Source organism: Sarcophilus harrisii, chromosome 2 (genome assembly GCF_902635505.1).
Source record: "Sarcophilus harrisii chromosome 2, mSarHar1.11, whole genome shotgun sequence".
NCBI classification, from domain to species: Eukaryota; Metazoa; Chordata; class Mammalia; order Dasyuromorphia; family Dasyuridae; genus Sarcophilus; species Sarcophilus harrisii.
The window spans coordinates 614,661,636-614,682,891 of record NC_045427.1 but is presented as its reverse complement, the minus strand read 5'-3'; the positions used below and the strand labels follow the sequence as shown (position 1 = coordinate 614,682,891).

General features: G+C 41.3%; 1 protein-coding gene across 1 annotated transcript in view; it reads left to right on the top strand.

Moving 5' to 3' along the window:
• Positions 1-21,256, top strand: part of CDH23 (cadherin related 23) — a 575,832-nt gene that overhangs the window by 395,773 nt on the left and 158,803 nt on the right. The window contains exons 14-19 of the mRNA XM_031956552.1: positions 2,656-2,720; positions 4,315-4,552; positions 7,260-7,365; positions 11,020-11,147; positions 17,051-17,123; positions 19,446-19,562. Of these exons, the coding sequence (XP_031812412.1) occupies positions 2,656-2,720; positions 4,315-4,552; positions 7,260-7,365; positions 11,020-11,147; positions 17,051-17,123; positions 19,446-19,562 (727 nt within the window). The remainder of the gene's footprint in view (positions 1-2,655; positions 2,721-4,314; positions 4,553-7,259; positions 7,366-11,019; positions 11,148-17,050; positions 17,124-19,445; positions 19,563-21,256) is intronic.

The following is a 21,256-nucleotide window of genomic DNA, read 5'->3' as shown; positions in this document are numbered from 1 at the left end:
AACTAAGCCTGTTCAAAGCCATCTTCTCACTTCTCTATATCTGCCTGTGGTATCAACACTTGCCCCCTGTCTCCCGATTATAACTATGGCATTATGGTGGCTTTTCCTTTCCCTCATTTCTCACACTCAGAGTCACCAGCTGCCACCCTCTTGACAATATGGTGTAAAGGAAATAATATGCTCCTTCTGCCTTTCTGCCATTCTCTTTTTCCTTTCCTCTCAGGCTTCTTCTTAGCCTTTCCCCTCACCCTAACCCCCCCCCCCGGGAAAAAACAGTTTTCGAATTTTTTTTCCCCTTTAAAAAATTCCCCCCTTCTTTTCCAATTGGATATATTTTTCAGGATTTTTAAACTTAAAAATTAAAATCCCTTTTAATTTAAAGGGAAATTTAGATTGGGATTTTGGGGTTAAACCCCTATGTCAAGAGTTAAGGGGAAATTTAAAGGGGGGATGAGGGGAAAGGGGGAAAATTTAAGAAAATTTTGGGATTTAAAAAAGGAAAAAAAAAAGGGGAAAAGGGGGGGGGAAAAGGAAGGGGGGAAAAATTTTAAAGATGGGGGGAAAAAAAAAAAAAGGGGGTTTTTGAAAAAAAAGGGGAAAAAAAAAAAAAAAGGGGGAAAAAAAGGGAAAAGAAAGGGAAAAAAAAGGGTGGAAAAAAGAAAAGGGGGATAAGAAAAAGAAAAAGGGAAAAAGGGAAAATTTCCCCTTTTGAACAGAAAAAGAAGGAAAAAAAAAGGGAAAAATTTGGTTTGAAAATGGAAAATGGAAAAATGGAAAATAAAAAAGGGGAAAGAAAGAACTTTGGGGTAAAGGAAAGGGGGAGACTTATATACTTCAACCTTTACTATATGATGACCAGTTCTGATGGACCTGGCCATCCTCAGCAACGAGATCAACCAAATCATTTCCAATGGAGCAGTAATGAACTGAACCAGCCACGCCCAGAGAAAGAACTCTGGGAGATGACTAAAAACCATTACATTGAATTCCCAATCCCTATATTTATGCACACCTGCATTTTTGATTTCCTTCACAAGCTAATTGTACAATATTTCAGAGTCTGATTCTTTTTGTACAGCAAAATAACGTTTTGGTCATGTATACTTATTGTGTATCTAATTTATATTTTAATATATTTAACATCTACTGGTCATCCTGCCATCTGGGGGAGGGGGTGGGGGGTAAGATGAAAAATTGGAACAAGAGGTTTGGCAATTGTTAATGCTGTAAAGTTACCCATGCATATAATCTGTAAATAAAAGGCTATTAAATTAAAAAAAAAGAAAGAAAAAGAAAAAATAAATAAATAAATAAGAAAGAGGAAAGGGGAGAGGAAAGGGAGAGGGGAGGCAAGGAAGTGGGAGAGAAGAGAAGAGAGGAGGAGAGAGACAGGACTCCATGTAATCCTTCCATTCCAGTTCTTCCTAGTACTCCCACCTTGCCCATAGGTATAATAGATATCTCCATGTGGCTGGTTAAGCAGCTAAAAGTCCCCTCCTCTAGTAACCTTCACAATTAGGCTTCCACCCACCTTTTCTCATCTTATTCCACAATACACCACTCACACATTCTACTTTGCAGCCACACCAACCTTCTTGATGTTCATAGCACACCATAGCCCATCTACCTCCCTGCCTTTACACAGACTGTTCCTCGTGGCTGGAATGACCTTAAATCATAGCTCTGCCACTTAGTGTCTGTGTGACATTGAAAAGGTCATTGAGACCTTTCTGGGGCTCAGCTTCTTCATCTGCAAAATGGCCTCTAAAATCTCCTTTAGACACATCTGTGGTCCTCTGGAAGGACTGGCTCACTCTTGAACCCAAGACAGCATGGGTACTTTTAGCCTATATTCTCTGCCTGAAAGTGTCATCAGGCTGAGAGTACAAATATTAGGTTCATGTTCTGATTCTCCTAGTAATTTGTTGCTAATCCCACAGTTAACCTATAGATGTTGGGTTCATCACAGGACCTGCCTGGGTCTCCATTTCCTCATTTATTAAATAAGGAGAATAATGGCTGTCTCCTCTTTCCCCTCTTCCCTCTTCCCCTTGGGCTGTTGTAAAGAAAATTCTGTGACCAAGTTAAAGATACCACCAAAAGGTAAGATGCTGACGATCTTTATTCCCAAGAGAAGCAGGTGGCAGGTTTCTCCCCAACCTTGCTATGGAGCCAATTTTCAGATGCTAATTACACAAGTCAGAGCAGAGTTTAAAGGTATTGGGTCCCAGGCACTGGCATTGGTCCAAGGGTTTTTTTTTTAAAGTTGCTCTATATTACTAGTCAGAAGGAAGAGGAAAAGACATAGGGATCTCATCAAAAGGTTCTCCCACTTCCTTCACTCTAGCCTCTGGGCTATAGTGTCTAGGTGTTCCTTCCCCTCCTCTCTCCTCCTCTCTTCTCCTTTCTTCTCTTTCCCTCTCTTCTCCACTTTTTTCTTCCCTCCCCTCCCCTCTCCTGTCTTCTCCTCCCCTCTGTTCTCTTCCCTTCCCCTTTCTTCTCTCTTTTCCCCTCCCCTTCCCTTCCCTCTCCTTTCCTCTCTTCTCCTCTCCTCCTCTCCCTTATCTTCCCTTTCCAGCAGCTAGATCCTTCTTCAATTTTAACTTCTATTTTGCTGTGTCTGGCAGTTATGAACACTTGCTCTCATCTTTTAAGGCAACAGACAATGATGCAGGCAGCTACGGAGATGTCTACTACTTCCTCAGCGATGACTCTGACAGGTGAGATTCATCCCAGGTATCTCTAGGGGAGCCTTTCGATGCTATGGGTTGGGGTAGTGGTTTCCTAGCAATCAAAGCAATGGACTACCTGAAAGCTTCTGCTTCCCCTTCTCTACCCCACCCTACCCAGTTAATGAAAAAAACTTGGTCAACTCAGTTCAACTCTGCAGGCTGCTTGTATCCATAAGAAAGATAGGACTCACATCCCTACATCCTGATGGAGCTTGAAAGATAAATATCATCACAGGCCTAGAAGGAGCTTAGACAATAAATAGCATCACATCTCTAGTGTGTTTGGAATCAGCCTGAAGAAAGGTGCTGTAGAAATCATCTCTTGGTTATCCACACATGTATTATTCACTTAGGGGTATCTACAGGAAGGGTTAAATCCCAGGTAAATTCCCTCAGGTAGCCAACAAAACCAACCGCACTGGAACAGAATGACTAAACAACAGTTCACAGGTAAAGGGACCAGGGGGATTCGTGGAATACTAATTCATTCTGAGTCAACAGAATGGCAAGAGAACACCATGCTTCTCTTAGGTTTCCCTACTCCTACCCTGTTCGTCCTGACTGAAAGCTATCCTGATTTCCAACTTGAGACCTGTCTGCTAGAGCCCAGATATCAGCATAAATGTCAACTCACAATTGAGTGAAAGTTCCCATAAGACTCACTCCCAAGGAAGAAAGGAATGGAAGATCTGTTTCACTTTCCTGCCTGTTTCAATAGCAAGGTCAAAGAGCTACCAGCCAAGAGACTCCGGCTTCTCACACACCCTATTCTAGGTCAGAGATAGGGACTGTCTGGCCTGTAGACAACAGATGAAATCATTTAGTCTGGCCCTGTCAAGGTAACTACAGGTGATGATGAGCTGAAAGCATCTCCCACTGCTTGAGTTTCTAAAGTTGATCGTTTTATATGGCCGACAAATAAGATTATAAATATCCAAATGGCCCTCGGCAGAGAAAAAGGTTCCCTACTGCTGCTCTGGGTAAAGGTGATCATTTTTCCTAGTTCATTATCCTATCTACCATTTCCCAAATGGAAATGCTCAGATTCAGAAAGGTTTAGCACCTTCTCTGAAAAAGCCAGAGTAATAAACAAGAATCCAGGAGTCATGGGATAGATATTCTCTTCACCAGCTCATATTAGTTCTCCTGCTACAGACAAGATCCAGGCATTTGGTCTGTTGATGACTGATTGACAATAAAGTAAATGGAACACAGTCTTGGAAATAAACTCCCATCTACTTGTCTTACAAGTAGAAAAAGAATGATGACTTCAAATTTCATTCACTTTTCTTGAAATGTAAAACTGTTTGATTATACATGTATAACCTATATCAGATTGCTTGTCATCTTGGGGAAAGAGGGAGAGAGGGGGAAAAAAAATATCCGGAGCTCAAAACCTTATGAAAGCGAATGTTGAAAACTATCTTTATATATGATTGGAAAAAAAAATACCATCAAGTGGAGAAAAATATAAAACTGTCTTGGTGGGAGATGAGGAAGGGAAGTCAACTGCTTAGCTCATATCCTTATTTTCATGACTGCCTTAACTCAGGGATTTTTCCCATTTCCCTACTGGGTTCAGGTTCTCTCTGGACAAGGACACAGGCCTTATCACACTCATCGCCAAACTGGACTATGAGCTGATCCAGCGCTTCACGCTGACCGTGATTGCCCGCGATGGGGGCGGTGAGGAGACAACAGGGAGGGTCCGAGTCAATGTGTTAGATGTCAATGACAATGTCCCCACCTTCCAGAAGGATGCCTACGTGGGGGCTTTAAGAGAGAATGAGCCTTCGGTGACCCAGCTGGTGCGGCTGCGGGTAAGAAAATCCCCTTGTTGGGAAGATGGGGTGGGGGGGATTCTCCTTCTAAAAAAGCATGGAAAAGCATATCTACCCCCAGGGGATTGTGTGGTTGTGGTCTCTAAGGCTGTTTTTTCCTGATCATTAGCTTCCTCCTTTTCTCTTCCAATACCCTCTAAAACTAAAGGAGACAATAGATTCTTCCTCTAAAACAGAAATCTGTAACGGTCACAAACCTATGGTAGTCTGGAAAAGCTTAAGAAGCATGTTTTTAAATGAAAAAACAAAAACAACCATAAGATTACAAAGGTAATGAATTATATTAAAATACAGCATCAAAACTTTTTTTTTAAGTTCACATACTTCTCATTAAGAACCTCTCATCTTCGATCAGATAGACCTCAAGCTCCACTTTCAGCAGGAATAGAGTCATTGTTTTTGAGCTGGAAAGGACCTCAGAAGGCATCTAATTCTCCTTCCTCTCTTTATTAATCAGGATACTAAGGTTTAGGGAGAGATGGAAAGAGTTTATTCTAAAGGCTCACAGGTAACAAGGGTAATGATGGAATTCAGAGAAGGGTCATTGGGGGTTTTAGCTGGCTTTTTGCTGCTGGGGAAACTGAGGCCAGAAAAAGTGACTTACCTAAGATCACAAAGAGTGACAAAAGTGTATTTAAATATTAGGACTTCAGATCCTCTGCTTTCCTCCCCGCCATACTGTCTCACAGAGTGGGAATCAGCTACTGTGGAACTGTGGAATTTCTCTTGGTCAAGCTGGACAGCAACCATTACTGTACTAATAGAACAAGTACTGAGGTGCCTCCACTGATAACGCCACAGCAATGGTGTACATCCATCTTAGTGGGAGAGCAGGAATCTCAGCATTCTAGAACTTGAACGGTAGCTCCCTCTTCCCCTGTGAGAGTGGCCCCTCCCATTCCCTTCAGAGCCCCAAAGTCTCTTAGAACTGCTTTAGACACCTGTCAGCGCATCTGGCCAGGGATTCTTAACCCGAGGTCAATGAATTTGTTTTCAAATACTTTGAAAACTTTACTTCAGTATAATTGGTTTCTTTAGAAATTCTGCATAATTCATTTTATGTATTTAAAAATATTATTGTGGGGCAGCTTGGTGACACAGTGGATAGAACATCAGCCCTAAAGTCAGGAGTTCAAATCTGACCTCAGACACTTAACACTTCCTGACTGTGTGACTGTGGGCAAGTCACTTAACCCCAATTGCCTCAGGAAAAAAATATTATTGTAAGAAGAGATGCATAGGCTTCATCAGATTGGCTGACAAAGGGGCCATGCTACCAAAAAAAAAAAGTTAAAAGTCCAGACTTTAAAAAAAAAAAACAGACTTTGAGCTGAAAGGGATCAGAAGCCATCTAGCACAATCCCTTTGTTAGAAGAGAAAATCAAGATAGATAGAAATTAAGTGACTCTTTCAAGATGGTGCTGGCAGTAAAAATCAGAAGAAGAATTTGAACCCAGATTCTCTGGTTTTAATGTATTCCTTCTACGACAGCATGCTGCCTCCAGCCTCCCCATTTTATAGATAAGAAAATTGAGACTTGGAGGGGTTAAGCAATCAATCCCAAATCACATTGCTAATGAGTATGAGCTAAGGTTAGAAGACAGCTGCATGGTACGGTGGGTACAGTGCTATACCTGGAATCAGGAAGACTTGAATTCAAATACAGTCTCAGGAACTTCCTAACTGTGATCACTTAACCCTGTTTGCCTCTGCTTCCTCCTCTGTAAAATGGGCTGGTGAAAGAAATGGCAGACCACTCCAGTGTCATTGCCAAGAATCCCCAAAGGGGATAACAAAGAGTGAAATACAACTAAAATTAACTGAACAGCAACAAGATTAGAACTCAGGGCCTCGGACTTCTCAGTCAGAGGATGCTGGGTATACCTAGGTGACAGAGACTTCTTCTTCACATACCTCTACAATGCATTTCCCTTCTTGGGGTCACTTGGTCTGGTTAGTTGACATGCAAGGCCCTCTAACCACCTGCTAAGATATACCCCACCATGAGACGGGACTCTTAAAATGCTAATTTCTTTAGTTCTCATACTCGTAGGAATGGTGCTGGGTGAGAAACTTAGAGGGATTCTGGGGGAAGGGAAGGATATGGAAGCTGCAGCCCATCTGTCACCTAAATGTGAAAATTACTCCTTCACGTGACTGCCTCATGGCAGTAGGGTCTGGCCTGCTCTCCTCACCCCTCCTCTCTTCCCCCACCCCTCCTGCCATCATTCAGAGAAACTCCGTGGGACCCATCAGGCCCAATTATGTTCAGAGTGATGGGGACTTCCCTGAAGGCTTTCTCTGGAGTTGGTGACAAGACTGGAAGGAGGCTAATGAATTCAGTGAAATTGGAAGAGAGGGGACGGACAAGGGGGCAGCAAGCGGTAAATGGTTCCATCCCATATCCCAGGGGCATCTCCAATCACAAACTTCTCCAAGCTTGAACAGATGTCCTGGAATAGAGTGTGCTCACTGAAAGGAAAGGTGACTCCTGCCTGGGGGCAAAAGGGCCATGGAATTCTAACATGAGGTCTGCCTTGAAGGAGATAAGTAAGAATAAGGTCCCTCTTATTGGGGAACCCTCCTCCTCACACCTGAACAAATAAAAGGCTGCTAGTCTCAGAAGGAATGCCCTTGGCTTTGTGCCGCTCTGGGGTCACACACTGTCCTCCCCACCTCTCTGCAGGCAACTGATGAAGACTCTCCCCCCAACAACCAGATCACCTACAGCATCGTGAATGCGTCTGCATTTGGCAGCTACTTTGACATCAGCGTCTATGAGGGCTATGCAGGTGAGTGTGGACAAGAGCTTTGGGCCTTGGAAGGGGCTAAGATTTATGGCTTTTCTCTCCACAATCCAGAGATGTAGTGCCCAGAGGAGGAGAAATGGTCTTAAGACACCACCTGGGTGGTTCTTCTCAAATCAAGAGTAGACTTGGTAACTGGGTTAGGGTTGAATGAGATCTTTCTTGGGTATTGACTCCCTAATAAATTGGGTTATTTTATCTCCCTTTTAGATCATCTTAGAGTATTTCTATTGGTTCCCTTTTGTCAGAGCTACCTTGGATGATTCTGGAGTACATCCAGAGTAGGGCCTTAGGAAGCCCCTAGTTAGAAGGAAGCGAAGCTTATTTTCAGCCCACCACCCCTTTCCCAAAGACAGAGTCCTCAAAATGTTCTTTGAAGACCCCTAGCTAGTTCTATACAAAAGTCTACAACCTTGATCTTTCCTTCCTTGAAACACACACACACACACACACACACACACACACACACACGCAAAATTATTCACCATGTTTATTTGAGAGCTATGAGAGATAACCAAAACTAATATCATAAAGAAAAGAAAAGAAAGAAGGTTACATGAGGGAAAGGGGTAAGAAGAGAATCCCCACCTTTACCTTGCCAGGTTCCCCTTATCCTGGGACCCTGGGCTTTAGAATTCAAAGGAGCTTTTGCAATTCTTGTTCAAGCTCTTTATTTTATAGAGTCATAAAGAGGTCCATCCTCATCTTCAACAAGCTTTTTTTTAAATATTTTTTCCAAATACATTCAAAGATAGTTTTCAAGATTCATCTTTATAAAACCTTGTGGTCCAAATTTTTCTCTCTCCCTCTGTCATAGAGAGCAAGCAATCCAATAGAGGTTCAACATATTCAATAATTCTAAACATATTTTCATATTTGTCATTCTGCACAAGAAAAATCAAAAAAGGTAAAAGAAAAGAAATGAGAAAAAAACAAACAAAAAAGCAAACAAACAACAATAACAACAAAAGTAAAAATACTATTCTTTGATCCACATTCAGTCTTCATTGTTCTCTCTCTGGATGCTCTTCCCTCACAAGTCTATTCGAATTGCTTTGTATCATCTCATTGTTGAAAAGAGCCAAGTCAGAACAAGGTATAGTCTAGCTCTCAGATCTGTAGAGAAGGAAGGAAGTTATGATCAAAGAAGAACCATAGAACATTATGAAATGCAAAGGGGATAATTTTAATTATATTAAATTAAAAAGGTTTTGTACAAACAAAATCAATGCAGCCAAGATTAGAAGGGAAGCAAAAAAACTTGGGGGGGAGGATTTTTACATCCAAGGATTCTGATAAAGACCTCGTTTTTAAAATATATAATTGATTCAAATTTATAAGAATACAAGCCATTTTCCTGTTGACAAGTGGTCAAAGGATATGAAAAGACAATTTTCAGATGAAGAAATTAAAACTATTTCTAATCATATGAAAAAATGATCTAAATCACTATTGATCAAAGAAATGCACATTAAGACAACTCTAAGGTGCCACTAAACATCTCTCAGATTGGCTAAGATGACAGGAAAAGGTAATGATAAATGTTGGAGGGAATATAGGAAAACTGGGATACTAATACATTGTTGGTAGAGTTGTAAACAATCTAACCATTCTGGAGAGAAATTTGGAACTATGCTCAAAGGGCTATCAAACTATGTATACCCTTTGATCCAACAGTGTCTCTACTGGGTCTGTATCCCAAAGAGGTCATAAAAAATATGTAAAAATGTTTGTGGCAGCCTTTTTTGTGATGGCAAGAAACTGAAAACTGAGTAGATACCCATCAGCTGGGGAATGGCTGAATAAGTTTTGGTATATAAATGGTATGGAATATTATTGTTCTATAAGAAATAATCAGCAGAATGATTTCAGCAAGGCCTGGAGAGACTTACATGAATTGATGCCGAGTGAAGTGAGTAGAACCAAGAGAATAATGTACACAGCAACAAGATTATGTGTTGATCAATTGTGATGGATGTGGTTCTTTTCAACAATGAAGTGATTCAGATCAATTCCAATAGACTTGTGATGGTGAGAGCCATCTGCATATAGAGTGGGGACTGAGTGTGGATCACAACATAGGATTTTCACCTTTTTGTTATTGTTGTTTGCTTGCTTTCTCATTTTTTTTTCCTTTTTGATCTGATTTTTCTTGTGCAGCAAGATAAATATTGAAATATGTATTTAAAATTATACATATTTAACATATATTAGACTATTTGTTGTCTAGACAGGGGACAGGAAGAAGTAAGGGAGAAAAACTGGAGACACAAGATTTTGCAAGGATGAATGTTGAAAACTCTATTTGTATGTATTTTGAAAATAAAAAGCTGTTTTTAAAAAAGGAAAAAAAAAAAGCCAAATCCATCACATTTGATCATCACATGATTTTGTTGCTCTATGTACAATGTTCTTTTGGTTCTGTTCATTTAATATCAGTTCAAGCAAATCTTTCCACACTTTTCTGAAATCAGCCTATTCATCATTTCTTATAGAATAATAATATTCCATTACATTCATATACCATAACTTAGTTAGTCATTCCCCAACTGATGGGCATCCACTCAATATCCAGTTACTTGCCCCTACAAAAAGAGCTGCCACAAAGATTTTTCCATATGTCCTTTTGAGATTCAGACCCAGGAGACACTCTGGATCAATTTCTTAGCCTTTTAGGCATAGTTCCAAATTGCTCTCCATAATGGTAGGATCAATTCACAACTTCACCAACAACACATGGGTGTTTCAGTTTTCCCACATCCCCCCCAACATTTTTCATTTTCTTTCCTGTCATCTTAACCAATCTAAAAAGTAGAAATTGTATCTCAGAGTTGTCTTAATTTGCATTTCTTTAATCAACAGTGATTTAGAGCATTTTTTCACATGACTAGAAATGACTTTAATTCATCATTGGAAAATTGTTTGTTTATATCTTTTGACCATTTATCAATTGGGGAATGACTTCAGCAATTTTTAATTAATGTGAGTACTGTGCATTAAGCTCTGGAGATTCAAGGAGCTAGTGAAAGCTACTGCTGATACTAGTAATAATGATTCCCATTTAGAACAAACTATCCCTCATAATAATACTTTGAGTGGGTGGTGCCAGAATGATTATTCCACTTCTACAGGTTAAAAAACCAGGAATGCAGAGAATAAAATGGTTGACTCATAGTCATTTAGCTAGTGGAGATGAGGGCCTGAATTTGAACCCAGCTCTCTCATGTCCTAATTTATTTCTGTCTATTATACTACACTACCTCTTACAATTTACAGAGAGAGTGATATATGGTTACCAAGAACTCCACGTTCATTTTCTCATTGGACCATCACAAAAACCTCGTGAGATGGGAAAGACGAGTTGGGAAAGCTTCATTTTCAAAGATGAAGATGAATTTCCTAAATAAAAAAAAACCATGCCAAAGTACAAGAACTAGTATGTTTTTCATAATGTTAGATCTTTAAGGGAAGACTAAATGATCACTTATTGGATATTATAGAGAGGATTCTTTTGGTCAGGGAGCGGTTGGACCAGATGGTCCCAACTCTGAGATTCTGACATGGTGCTAGAGTTTCTGCTTGCTTCTCCTCCTCTTCCTCCTTCTCCTCCTGTAATTTCCATGTTTTCTCTAATTTCAGTGATTAGTGTCAACCGTCCCCTGGATTATGAGCAGATCCCCAACGGAATGATTTACTTGACTGTCATGGCTAAGGATGCTGGCAACCCACCTCTCAACAGCACTGTCCCTGTCACCATTGAGGTGTTTGTAAGTACTAGCACAATCAATGAGTTTTTATTCATTGACTTGACACCTCCACTGCCCTAAACCCTTTCCCTGGATATCTTCACTTTCTCCCACTCTTTCTCACCCTATTCCTTGCTTTAGCATTTCAGTCAGCAAGTTCCCTTATCCCAGGTTGAAGGGGCCAACATCTCTACTGGTGTAGAGGGCACTGTCTAAATCTATAGCATGAAATGATATTCTTCTTTCTTTTCCTCTCTCTTCTCTTCTCTTCTCTCTCTTTCTCTCTCTCTCTCTCTCTCTCTCTCTCTCTCTCTCTTCTCTCTCTCCTCTCTCTCCTCTCTCTCTCTTCTCTCCCTCTCTTCTCTCTTTTCTCTCTCTTTCTCTCTCTTCTCTCTCTCTCTCTTTCTCTCTCTTCTCTCTCTCTTTCTCTCTCTCTCTCTCTGTCATTGCCTTCCCTCCCTCCTCCCCTTTTATTTCCCCCTTTCCCCCTATGTTCTTCCTTTTTCCTCCTCTAAAGATCTAAAGGTGCCTGAAACCAAACTGCAGAGAGGCTGACATGAATATCAAGCATGTATTAGCACTCCTCGTGTCTGAAATTATCAGTCACTGAATCAATCTCCGTGCCTTGTTTATTTGCTTGTCATCCCAGTTGATTCAGGGTTGTGTTGCCTCAAATTGTTGTACTGGAGGCCATCCTTTGCCTCTTCCCTCCTGAGACCCCTGGTCTGATCAAGGCTGGTGTCCATGGGAGAGGGTGTGTAGATGTGTGCTGATGGAACAGTTAGTGCATTAATGAGGCTCCAGCAGGATTAAATCAGATTGTCAGATTTGCAGATGCATTTTGATTTGACACAAGCAGTGGAAAATCTCAGCCTCTGAAATGTGCTTGCTGGATAACCTCCCAAACCCTCTGAGACCCATGCTGGCGTGGTATGCTGACCTAGGGCCTAGGCTTATCCAGGGCCCAAGTTCAAAAGCTAGATTGGGTCCCTTTAGTCTCCGTTTATCTCTACTCCTTTCAGCTTGATTTAATTTGTTATAGACAGTGGGGGGCTGGGAGAGCAGATTGGGGAGGCAGGACAAAGTCAGAATCAGATGGAGCAAGGGAGCATGCAACTTCTGGATTTTGACCTCTGGACTTTGACTAGGTAATGAGATGACCTGGGTAACAGAAGGAAGAAAGGAGAAATGTAAAGTCTTTAAAAATTGGGTTTTAACCTCATATAAATTTAACTACTATTTATTAAGATATATAAACTGGAAGAAATAGTCAGATCAACCAGGAATATCTTTAGGGAGTATTTGAAAATGTGAATCTTTTTTTAATCAAGAAGTTGCCATTTTGAACTAATGAAACTTACTGTTCTCTTTGTCCAATTGTTTATTTACACACACAATACACACACATACATACACACACACACACAGCGCACATATACACTTTCTGGACAATCAAAGAGTTGAAAGCAGGAGAAAAGCTGAAGATTACCTCACATTGGTCGCCCTGACCTGCTTCCCCCAACCCCTGACCACATCCCATTCCTGTTCATTACCCTAACCCTGACCAAGCCTCCCCAATTTGCACACAGCCCTAAACTCAACCATTATCCCAATCCCAGACTGACCACAATTCAATTTAGTTCAATAAATGTATTCATTAGGTGCTAATTATTTATGTGCAAGGCATTATGATGGAGATCAGAGATTCTGAGAAAAAAGTGAACTACTTAAGCTTACTGGGAGACACACCATATATGCAGATAAACAGTGGCCAGAGAAGGAAGCCTGGGAGGTTCATGGAAGGCTTCCCAGAGGTGGTGGCACCTGAACTAAGGCTCTCACTAAAGAGAAGCATTTAGTGACAAAGAAAAGGAAAATATTGCATAGGTGAAAGTTACTTTGACACAGGCAATAAATCCCATATTTGCCCCTTATAGTCCAGCTTCTTAAACTGTGAATGGTGACCCCAGATAGCATCTTGTAACTGACTGTGAGGGCAACAAATTATGATTTATTATCAGTATATGTTTGATTGCATACCCCTTTTATATCCCCTTTATACATGGAATCATATAAAAATTTCTTGGGTGAAAAGGAGTCATGAGTGGGAAAAGTTTTAAGAAGCCCTGCCTTGGGTATATGGGGCAGGGAGGGGGACAGGGACTGCCCCTGCTGAGATGAGCAACATCTTCTGTCCTGGAAGAACTTTAACCTGGAGAAGAGAAAGTTAGCTCTCATGAAAAGATAATTCAAACCCTCAGATAGTATTTGGTAAGTGCCACTTAAGTAGATTGTAAATACTTTGGTGATTGAGGATCGAGAGATTCCTCTTAGAATGGTCAGAGAAAACTTCCCATAAGGCCTTGTTGGAGAGTGGAGAGATTATGAGTCAATTTGGAAAGAAGGGCACTGAATGACAGAAGAGGAAGAGAAGTAACCGGGAGAAAAAGTAACTAAAACCCTTTGCTCCCTGTCAGAGCTTCTTAAATTTTTTCTACTCACTCGAAAATTTTTCAGATATACAGGTATACAAATAAAATATGTACTGATAAATTATAATTTCAGACCCTACATTCAATTGTGAGAGGGGTCACAAACTACAGTTTAAGAAGCTGGGTTCTAGATGGATGCTGGAGAAACTCCAGAATTATGCAAAACCCCAGGTTAGGCAACCCTAATGGTCACTTCTGTCAGCTGGGAAACTGACCACTAGGCCAGCCTTCTCCCTCCCATGCCCACCCCCTGGCCAGGGTCCCTCCTTAATCCCCAACCTGGGGATTAAATTACATTAAAGAGATAGCTGGGTGGTCGGCCGGCCAGTCACCTTTGAATGGTCACTCTCCCCAAGCACCTCAGTGCAGTTAGCATCAGGAAGAGCATCTCAGCAGAAACAGCATTGTCTCCTCCTCCACTTTGGGAATAGCCTGGTCACTGGTGTCACAGAGAAAAGGTCATCACTTCTGGGGAATTCCAGGTGTGGGTGACTGTTAAGTGGCTCTCACTTTCCTGGCTCTCTCCACTGAAGGGATTTTCTCTCAACTGAAAACAAAATCAGATGATGATGCAGCAAGTCATGGGGCCGCTTTAAAGAGAGGGAGCGAGAAGAGAGGGACAGAGAACAAAGACAGGGCAGGGGAAGCCAGGAGGGGAAGAAAGAGGCAAGGTGATTGCTTTTTTCATCTGCTGCTTGTTGGTTTTTAATAAAGAAGTCAAACTCGCTTTGCAGATTTCCCATTAGGGGACAATAAGCTTTTGTAGCGGGAGCTGCTGAATTAGAACTAATAGCAAGCCCAGCGCCAGGATCCGGGGAAATATCATCACTAATAAGTTTCCGCCTTGTGCTCTGTCACTGACATTCTGGGCACTGTTTTGTGCAGTGAAGCAGAAGGATTGAATGTATATGTGTACCGTGGCACATGCATCCACACACAGGTACCCGGGGTCAGGATCTCAGATGTGGTACTGGGGCTTTGGTTAGAAAAGTTGGGGGTGGGTTCCCTCTTCTCCATTTGCCCCAGCCCTAATAAAAAGCACAAGTAGCTTGAATAGGAACTTTTGGTCCTCTGAGATTAGGAATCAGACATGAGCAAAGGCCGGTAAGTACCTTCTGAAGGTGAGGGATGGATCTGAGAAGTCAGCCATTCTTTGTGCTTGCAGTTGGAGCTGTAACTAGAACCGTGAGAATGGAGCTTTTCACCGGGATGCTGAGTTTAGAAGTATCAATACTTCTGCTCCTTCAACAGAATAGAAACAACAGAGCTCAGCGTCTAGTTTAAAAAATTAGTTAAAATGAGAATTCATTTGTTGGCAAGCAAGGGAGAGAGGGAGGGAGGGAGGGAGGAAGGAGCAAGGGAACTTCTCCCTCACCCTGCCTGGCTTCCAACCTAACTTTCTTCTGAGAACTGACTCCTGTCCCGGGCTTGGTTTCTGACACTTGCCCTATAATCTCAGGGCCTGAACCCCTGGGAATCTAACCCCACCCAACAACTTGCCCTCTCCACTAATGCAGCACCACCCTGTGCCCTCTCCCCACCCCCCTCTGTTTAGTCCCCAGCTGGGGGCCAGGTGCTAAATGGCGAGGTGAGGAATTACAAACCTGCTAAGCACAGGCTCTTCCCTCCAGGAGATGACAGTATAATAAAGGAGACAAGGTGGATGCACATGAAATATTAAATGATAGTGAGAAGTTAAGTAGAAGTAAAGACAATGATGGAAGAAATGTTCTTAAGACAGTAGACAATTAATTGTCAAATAGGTGAGTGTTAAGGTGTCGTACTTTCGGAGGAGGTCTGGGTCACGAGAGGAAGGAAAGGGCTCTTTGTGGTCTTGGAGAGCATCTGTGTTCAACCAAGAAGAAAGAAGCTTGTTAACATTAGAAAGGGCAAGAGCGCCTTCTGTGCCCATCCTTATGGCCTAATCGGGCTTTCTCTTTTCTTCTACCTGCACACAACGGCTTGGGACACTGCCTGACACCCATTAAAGGCTCATACTTGTTGACTTGCCTTTACTAGCTTGAAGAGGTAATTTCTGAAGGTGTTTTATTGTTGGCTGAAAAATGGAAGCCCTCCTGCCTCCAGGAATCTGAAAAATGAGCCTCTTTGTACATCTAGGAGTCTAAGAAATGGGCCCCTTTCTATATCCAGGAATCTGAGAAATGGGCCCCTTTTTCTATCCAGGAGCCTGAGAAATGGGCCCCTTTCCCTATCTAGGAGCCTAAGAAATGGGCCCCTTTCTCTATCCAAGAGCCTGACATGGACCCCTTTCTATATCTAGGAATCTGAGAAATGAGCCCCTTTCTATATCCAGGAGTCTGAGAAGCGGCCCCCTTCTTCCAATTATCCTCTCCCTCATGTTTGCAGCTAATTTTGCCCCTGATAACATTCCACCCTCTGCCTCTCTCTTTGCACAGTTGATTCCCTGTATCTTTTTGCATTCCCTTCTCACCTCTACCCCTTGGAATCCCTAGACTTCTTGGAATTCCCAGTCTTCCTCCTCTCTCTCCAATTGTTGCTAACCTCTTTCCTTTGAAATTATTTTATATTCTTTGAATATGCTGTCTTCAAGTTTTTCTTTGCACAGTGTGTGGATTGCCTCTTCCACCAGCCCCACCAATAAAATGTGAAGTCCTTGAGGGGCAGGGGATGGTTTTATTTTGTATTGGCAGACCTTCACAGAGTGCCTGGCCCACAGAAATCAGTTAAGAAGTATTTGTTGATGAGCAGGACCAGGAGATCATTATATACTTCAACAACAATACTAGATGATGACCAGTCCTGATAGATCAGGCCATCCTCAGCAACGAGATCAACCAAATCATTTCTAATGGAGCAGTAATGAACTGAACTAGCTATACCCAGAAAAAGAACTCTGGGAGATGACTAAAAACCATTACATTGAATTCCCAGTCCCTATATTTATGCACACCTGCATCTTTGATTTCCTTCACAAGCTAATTGTACAATAATTCAGAGTCTGATTCTTTTTGTACAGCAAAATAATGTTGTGGTCATGTATACTTATTGTGTATCTAAGTTATATTTTAATATATTTAACATCTACTGGTCATCCTGCCATTTAGGGGAGGGGGTGGGGGGGGGGGGAAGAGGTGAAAAATTGGAACAAGAGGTTTGGCAATTGTTAATGCTGTAAAGTTACCCATGTATATATCCTGTAAATTAAAGGCTATTAAATAAAAAAATAAATAAATAAATAAATAAATAAAAACAGAGAGAGAAAGGAAAAAAAAAAAAAAAAGAAGAAGTATTTGTTGAGTCAATTAAAGTTCTCAGCCAGGGAGCCGGGGTCTGTCTTACTTTTGACCCATTGCATGATATCAACCATACTTAAGAAGACCCCCACCCAGGGGTCTTCTCCTAGTGTGCTTCATTTTGGTGATTGCTCTCACCCTATCATCTTCTCTTCAGGATGAAAATGACAATCCCCCCACCTTCAGCAAGCCCTCCTACTCTGTCACCGTTGTGGAGAACATCATGGCAGGTATGGTGACCCGATGGCTGGCCCAATTCCCGTTCTTTTGGAGGAATTACTGGTCAATTCGCAGCTAATCATACCATCAATAGTGTGATTATTTGGGTGTCTACTAAGGGCCAAATACAATTCTGAGCACTTTGTAAGTGTAAGACATAGTCCCTGCCCTCAATGATCTTATATTCTTGCTCAGGAGATAAATATAAAGCAGTTTCAAGGATGAACAATGTGATACCCTTTGTAAGTGCAGTAGGATTTTAGAAAGAAGATATATATATATATATATGTAAAGGTTAAAAATAATCAGAGAAGGAGGACTTCATAGAAGAAGGAGGATTTCATAGAAGAAGGACTTCAGCTGACTCTAAAGGATGAATAGAATTTAGAGAGAGGGGCAGAGAGGAGGGTATTTGAGGTCAGAGAAATAGCAAGGATAAGAGTGAGTGATCATGGCACATTGAAGAAGGGGATAATGAGCAATTAAAAACCTTAGGACTACCTACCATAGCTCTGTGAGTAAAATTGGATCCCATTTGTCATCTAGGTAAGTCTAATGATAATTATGTCTGGGGGTGGGGATGGGGTTAAGGGTAGAGTGGAAAGGAGACAAGATACCTCAGATCAGCCCTGTCTGCTTTGGGTATTATCCAGAACTGGATCTTAGATGGGTTTCTCCCATTCCCTTGAGAATGGTTATAAATAAATGAGTGAAAAAGCATGTCAAGCACGGTGTTGAAAGAGAAAGAGACAGAGAGACAAAACCAAGAGAGAAATCCTTGCCATCAAAGAGCTTACATTCTCATAGAAGGAAACAATACATATGGAAGAGTAATAGTTAGGGAAGGATTTCAGTCTGGCAAGTCAATATTTAATTCAATTCAAGGCATTTGTTAAGTACCTATTATGCACCAGGCACTATGCTAAGTGCTGGCTATGTCCATATACTCATATGGATATAATACCCACAAGTCCCAAATCTGAGTCACCACAACCTGTGTTCTGGGAAGACTAAATTCCCCTGCTTTGAGCCATAGCCCTCTCACGTCATCCTGCATCCCATCCCTGCTCACTTCTTAAAGCCAGACTATCCCCCTGCCCTCCTGCCAGCTTGGCAAAAGAGAGGTCTTTATAATAGCACTTAAATCCTCTTCTAAATTGAATTCAGAGGATTGATTTATCCTTGTCCTTTCTCCCCGAGGCGCCTGAGTAGCAGAGCCAGCCACTGTTGGGCAGTAGTCATGCCCAGGGACAGGATATTCCTGATTTCATGCAACCAAATAAAAATGTCCATAATATCTTCTCCATTCTTCAACCCCTTGCCCCCGTTCTCTTAGGCCCCATACTCATCCCTGGAGACCACAGAATTATCTGATCTGTTTGTTCTTTTCTTCCTCAAGCACAGCAAAATCATTCACACCTTCATCTCTCAATGCTTGATTAATTAATATTTGCTTATTTTACCAATATAAGATACAATGCTAGACATTGTGGGAATAATAAAAAGGGAACATCCCAACCCTCTGAGAGTTTCCAATCTAAAAGAGGAAAATGGATTTACCTATAAATAACTCTAATAAAAAGCAGAGTGTGGAAGAGATTAAATTGTATGGTAATAAGGAGAAGTGCTGGAGGGACCCAGGGAGATCAGAGGCCTTCCTTGAAATCTAAGACATAAGGTTAGGGAGTATTCTCCAAAGTGACAAAGGAAGTCAGGGTATGAGCAGTGTTCTAAGACCCCTAAATTTTTAAGAGTTTGGGGGAAGGGTAGAAATAGAAAATGAGAGAAAATAGATTTAAATGGATTTTGAGGGAAATAAATAGAACCCATAAAAACCTACTTTTATATAAGAGATTGTGACTCAACTGTAAGATTTAGGGTCATAAAATTTAAATAATTTAATATGAAATTCTAGGGAGGTTATTCATAAGTAAAAATGCTGGCCAATATCAAGGATATTCTAAGTGGCAGCTGGAAACACAGAGCAAGCATTTATTAAGTGCTTCCTGTGTTCCAGACTAGTCCAGAGCATGTGTGAGAGGGAAAGAGAAGGCTTCCTACATCAGCCAGATGAGATAACTGATGATCCAAGGCATGAGTCTGCCTTTTAGCTTCTTCCATTAAATTATGCTAGAGAGCCTCTCTGTTCAACAGAGCCCTTTATAATTGCCAGTAGCCAAGTACTTTGGACAGCGCATGTGGACAGCATCAAGGATGCTAGTGAATCATTTTATCTTGAGATTTCTATTCAGTTCTTGCACCTAATGGGCAGGTCCCATGGTCCAGTGAGCTTTTGTTGAATAGAGCCTCCCTTCTCTTTTGTCCCTTTAAAGGTGCCACAGTATTGTTTCTGAATGCAACAGACCTGGATCGCTCCCGGGAATATGGCCAGGAGTCCATCATCTACTCCCTGGAAGGCTCCTCACAATTTCGGATCAATGCACGTTCAGGTGACCACCCCCCTCCCAGAATCCTCTTCCTTTGTTTTCCTCCTTTGATTGTAATTCCTTTCTGTCCACCTTCACTTCGTCCCCCAGCCCTAAAAATTGACTGAACACTCAAGGTGCCTTCAAACTCTGTCCTAAAGTGGAATTGATTTATTTTCTTTTATTTTTATTTTCAGTTCCAAATTCTCTCCTTCTTTTTAGTCCCTCCCTCATCCATTGAGAAGGCAAGAAATGTGATAAAGTGGGTTTCATTTAAAATAAACCCAATGTGTGAAACCCAATTCCAAAATATAAATGACCTGATTCTTTGATGCATCCATGACTTTATTTAGGTTTACCCTTTATCAACACAAATAGAAGCTCTTCCATGCTTTCCCACACTAGATACTTCTTACCCATGCCTTTCCACCAAATGGAAACAGTTGATGCAGTAAATAGAAAACTGGACTGGGTCAGAGACACCTCAGTACAATTCTGGCTTCTGATACTTATTAGCTGTAAAATCCTGGGAAAGTCAATGAAATTCTCTTAGCCTCAGTTTTCTCACCTGAAAAATGGGGCTAATACTAGCCCCTTTCTTCCCAGGGTTGTTACGGGGATAAAGTACTTTTCAAATCTTAAAGAACTGTATAAATATTAGCTATTATAAGTCTTTCAGAAAGGATTGCTTCAGTGCTCTGCAGCCTCCATCTTTTAATTTCTCAATGGGTATCTATGTACTGCTAAAGCTGTTGCCATTCTTTTCTGATTCCCAATAAGTGATCACTTCACCTCCTGTCTGAACCACACACCCACACTGATCCTTCACAGAAGTCCTGATTTGTAACATGCTCCAGCCAAAGGGCGCTCTTTGGATCGTCCATAACTGTTGCTCTTCAGACGTTGAGATGTACTTTTCAAAGTTGTGTGGTCACATCAAGGAGAACAGTTGGCGCTAACAAGATGGGCTCTGGTACAACAAGCTGCTTAGGACGTTAAGAACATCAGCAGTTTCCCAAATGGGAGAATATAAATTAATAAGTTTAAAAAAGATAAATTAAGGAATAATTCACTTTACCACATTTTAAAAATTCAGTTAAAGACCAGTTCACTTTGCCATAGAGTGATTCATTTTACAAAAATATTCTCCATAAGGTCCCTTGAAATTCCAAGTTCTCCAGAGATGGTTTGATTTACCAGAGTTTGCAGCATGTTCCTAAGGAGAAAGAGCAATAACCACTATTCAGGGAACTTGAGTTTCAATCTACTTTTTCACAGTTTTTAGCTCTATGGCCTTGAACAAACCACTCAGCCCCTCTGAACCACTACTTCCAACTCTGTAAAATGCTAATGAGCTGTATTGTGGCTAATTAGCTACTTCCCTCTTCATGCTACAATTCCTTAAAGCAGGTGACATATTAAGGGTGATTAGAGCATTATGATTAGGGCTGGACTTAGGGTATGGGGCAAAGTTATTTTCTGCTCCTTCTCTAGAGTCCTTGGTGCTTGGATAAATAAGCTTTAAAAAGAAAGAAAAAACTCCCAAGAGAGTAAACTGATCCCTTCCCAGCTGGGATTTTCCCTCACCAACCACAGCTGAAAATTGTAGGAGAAGAAAATCAGAAGAAGCCAAAATACTTCCACCAGCCTGAGTCTCACCTTCCAACTCTATACAAATGGGTACAGCTTCTCCTGTCATTATAGACGTAGCCACCTAC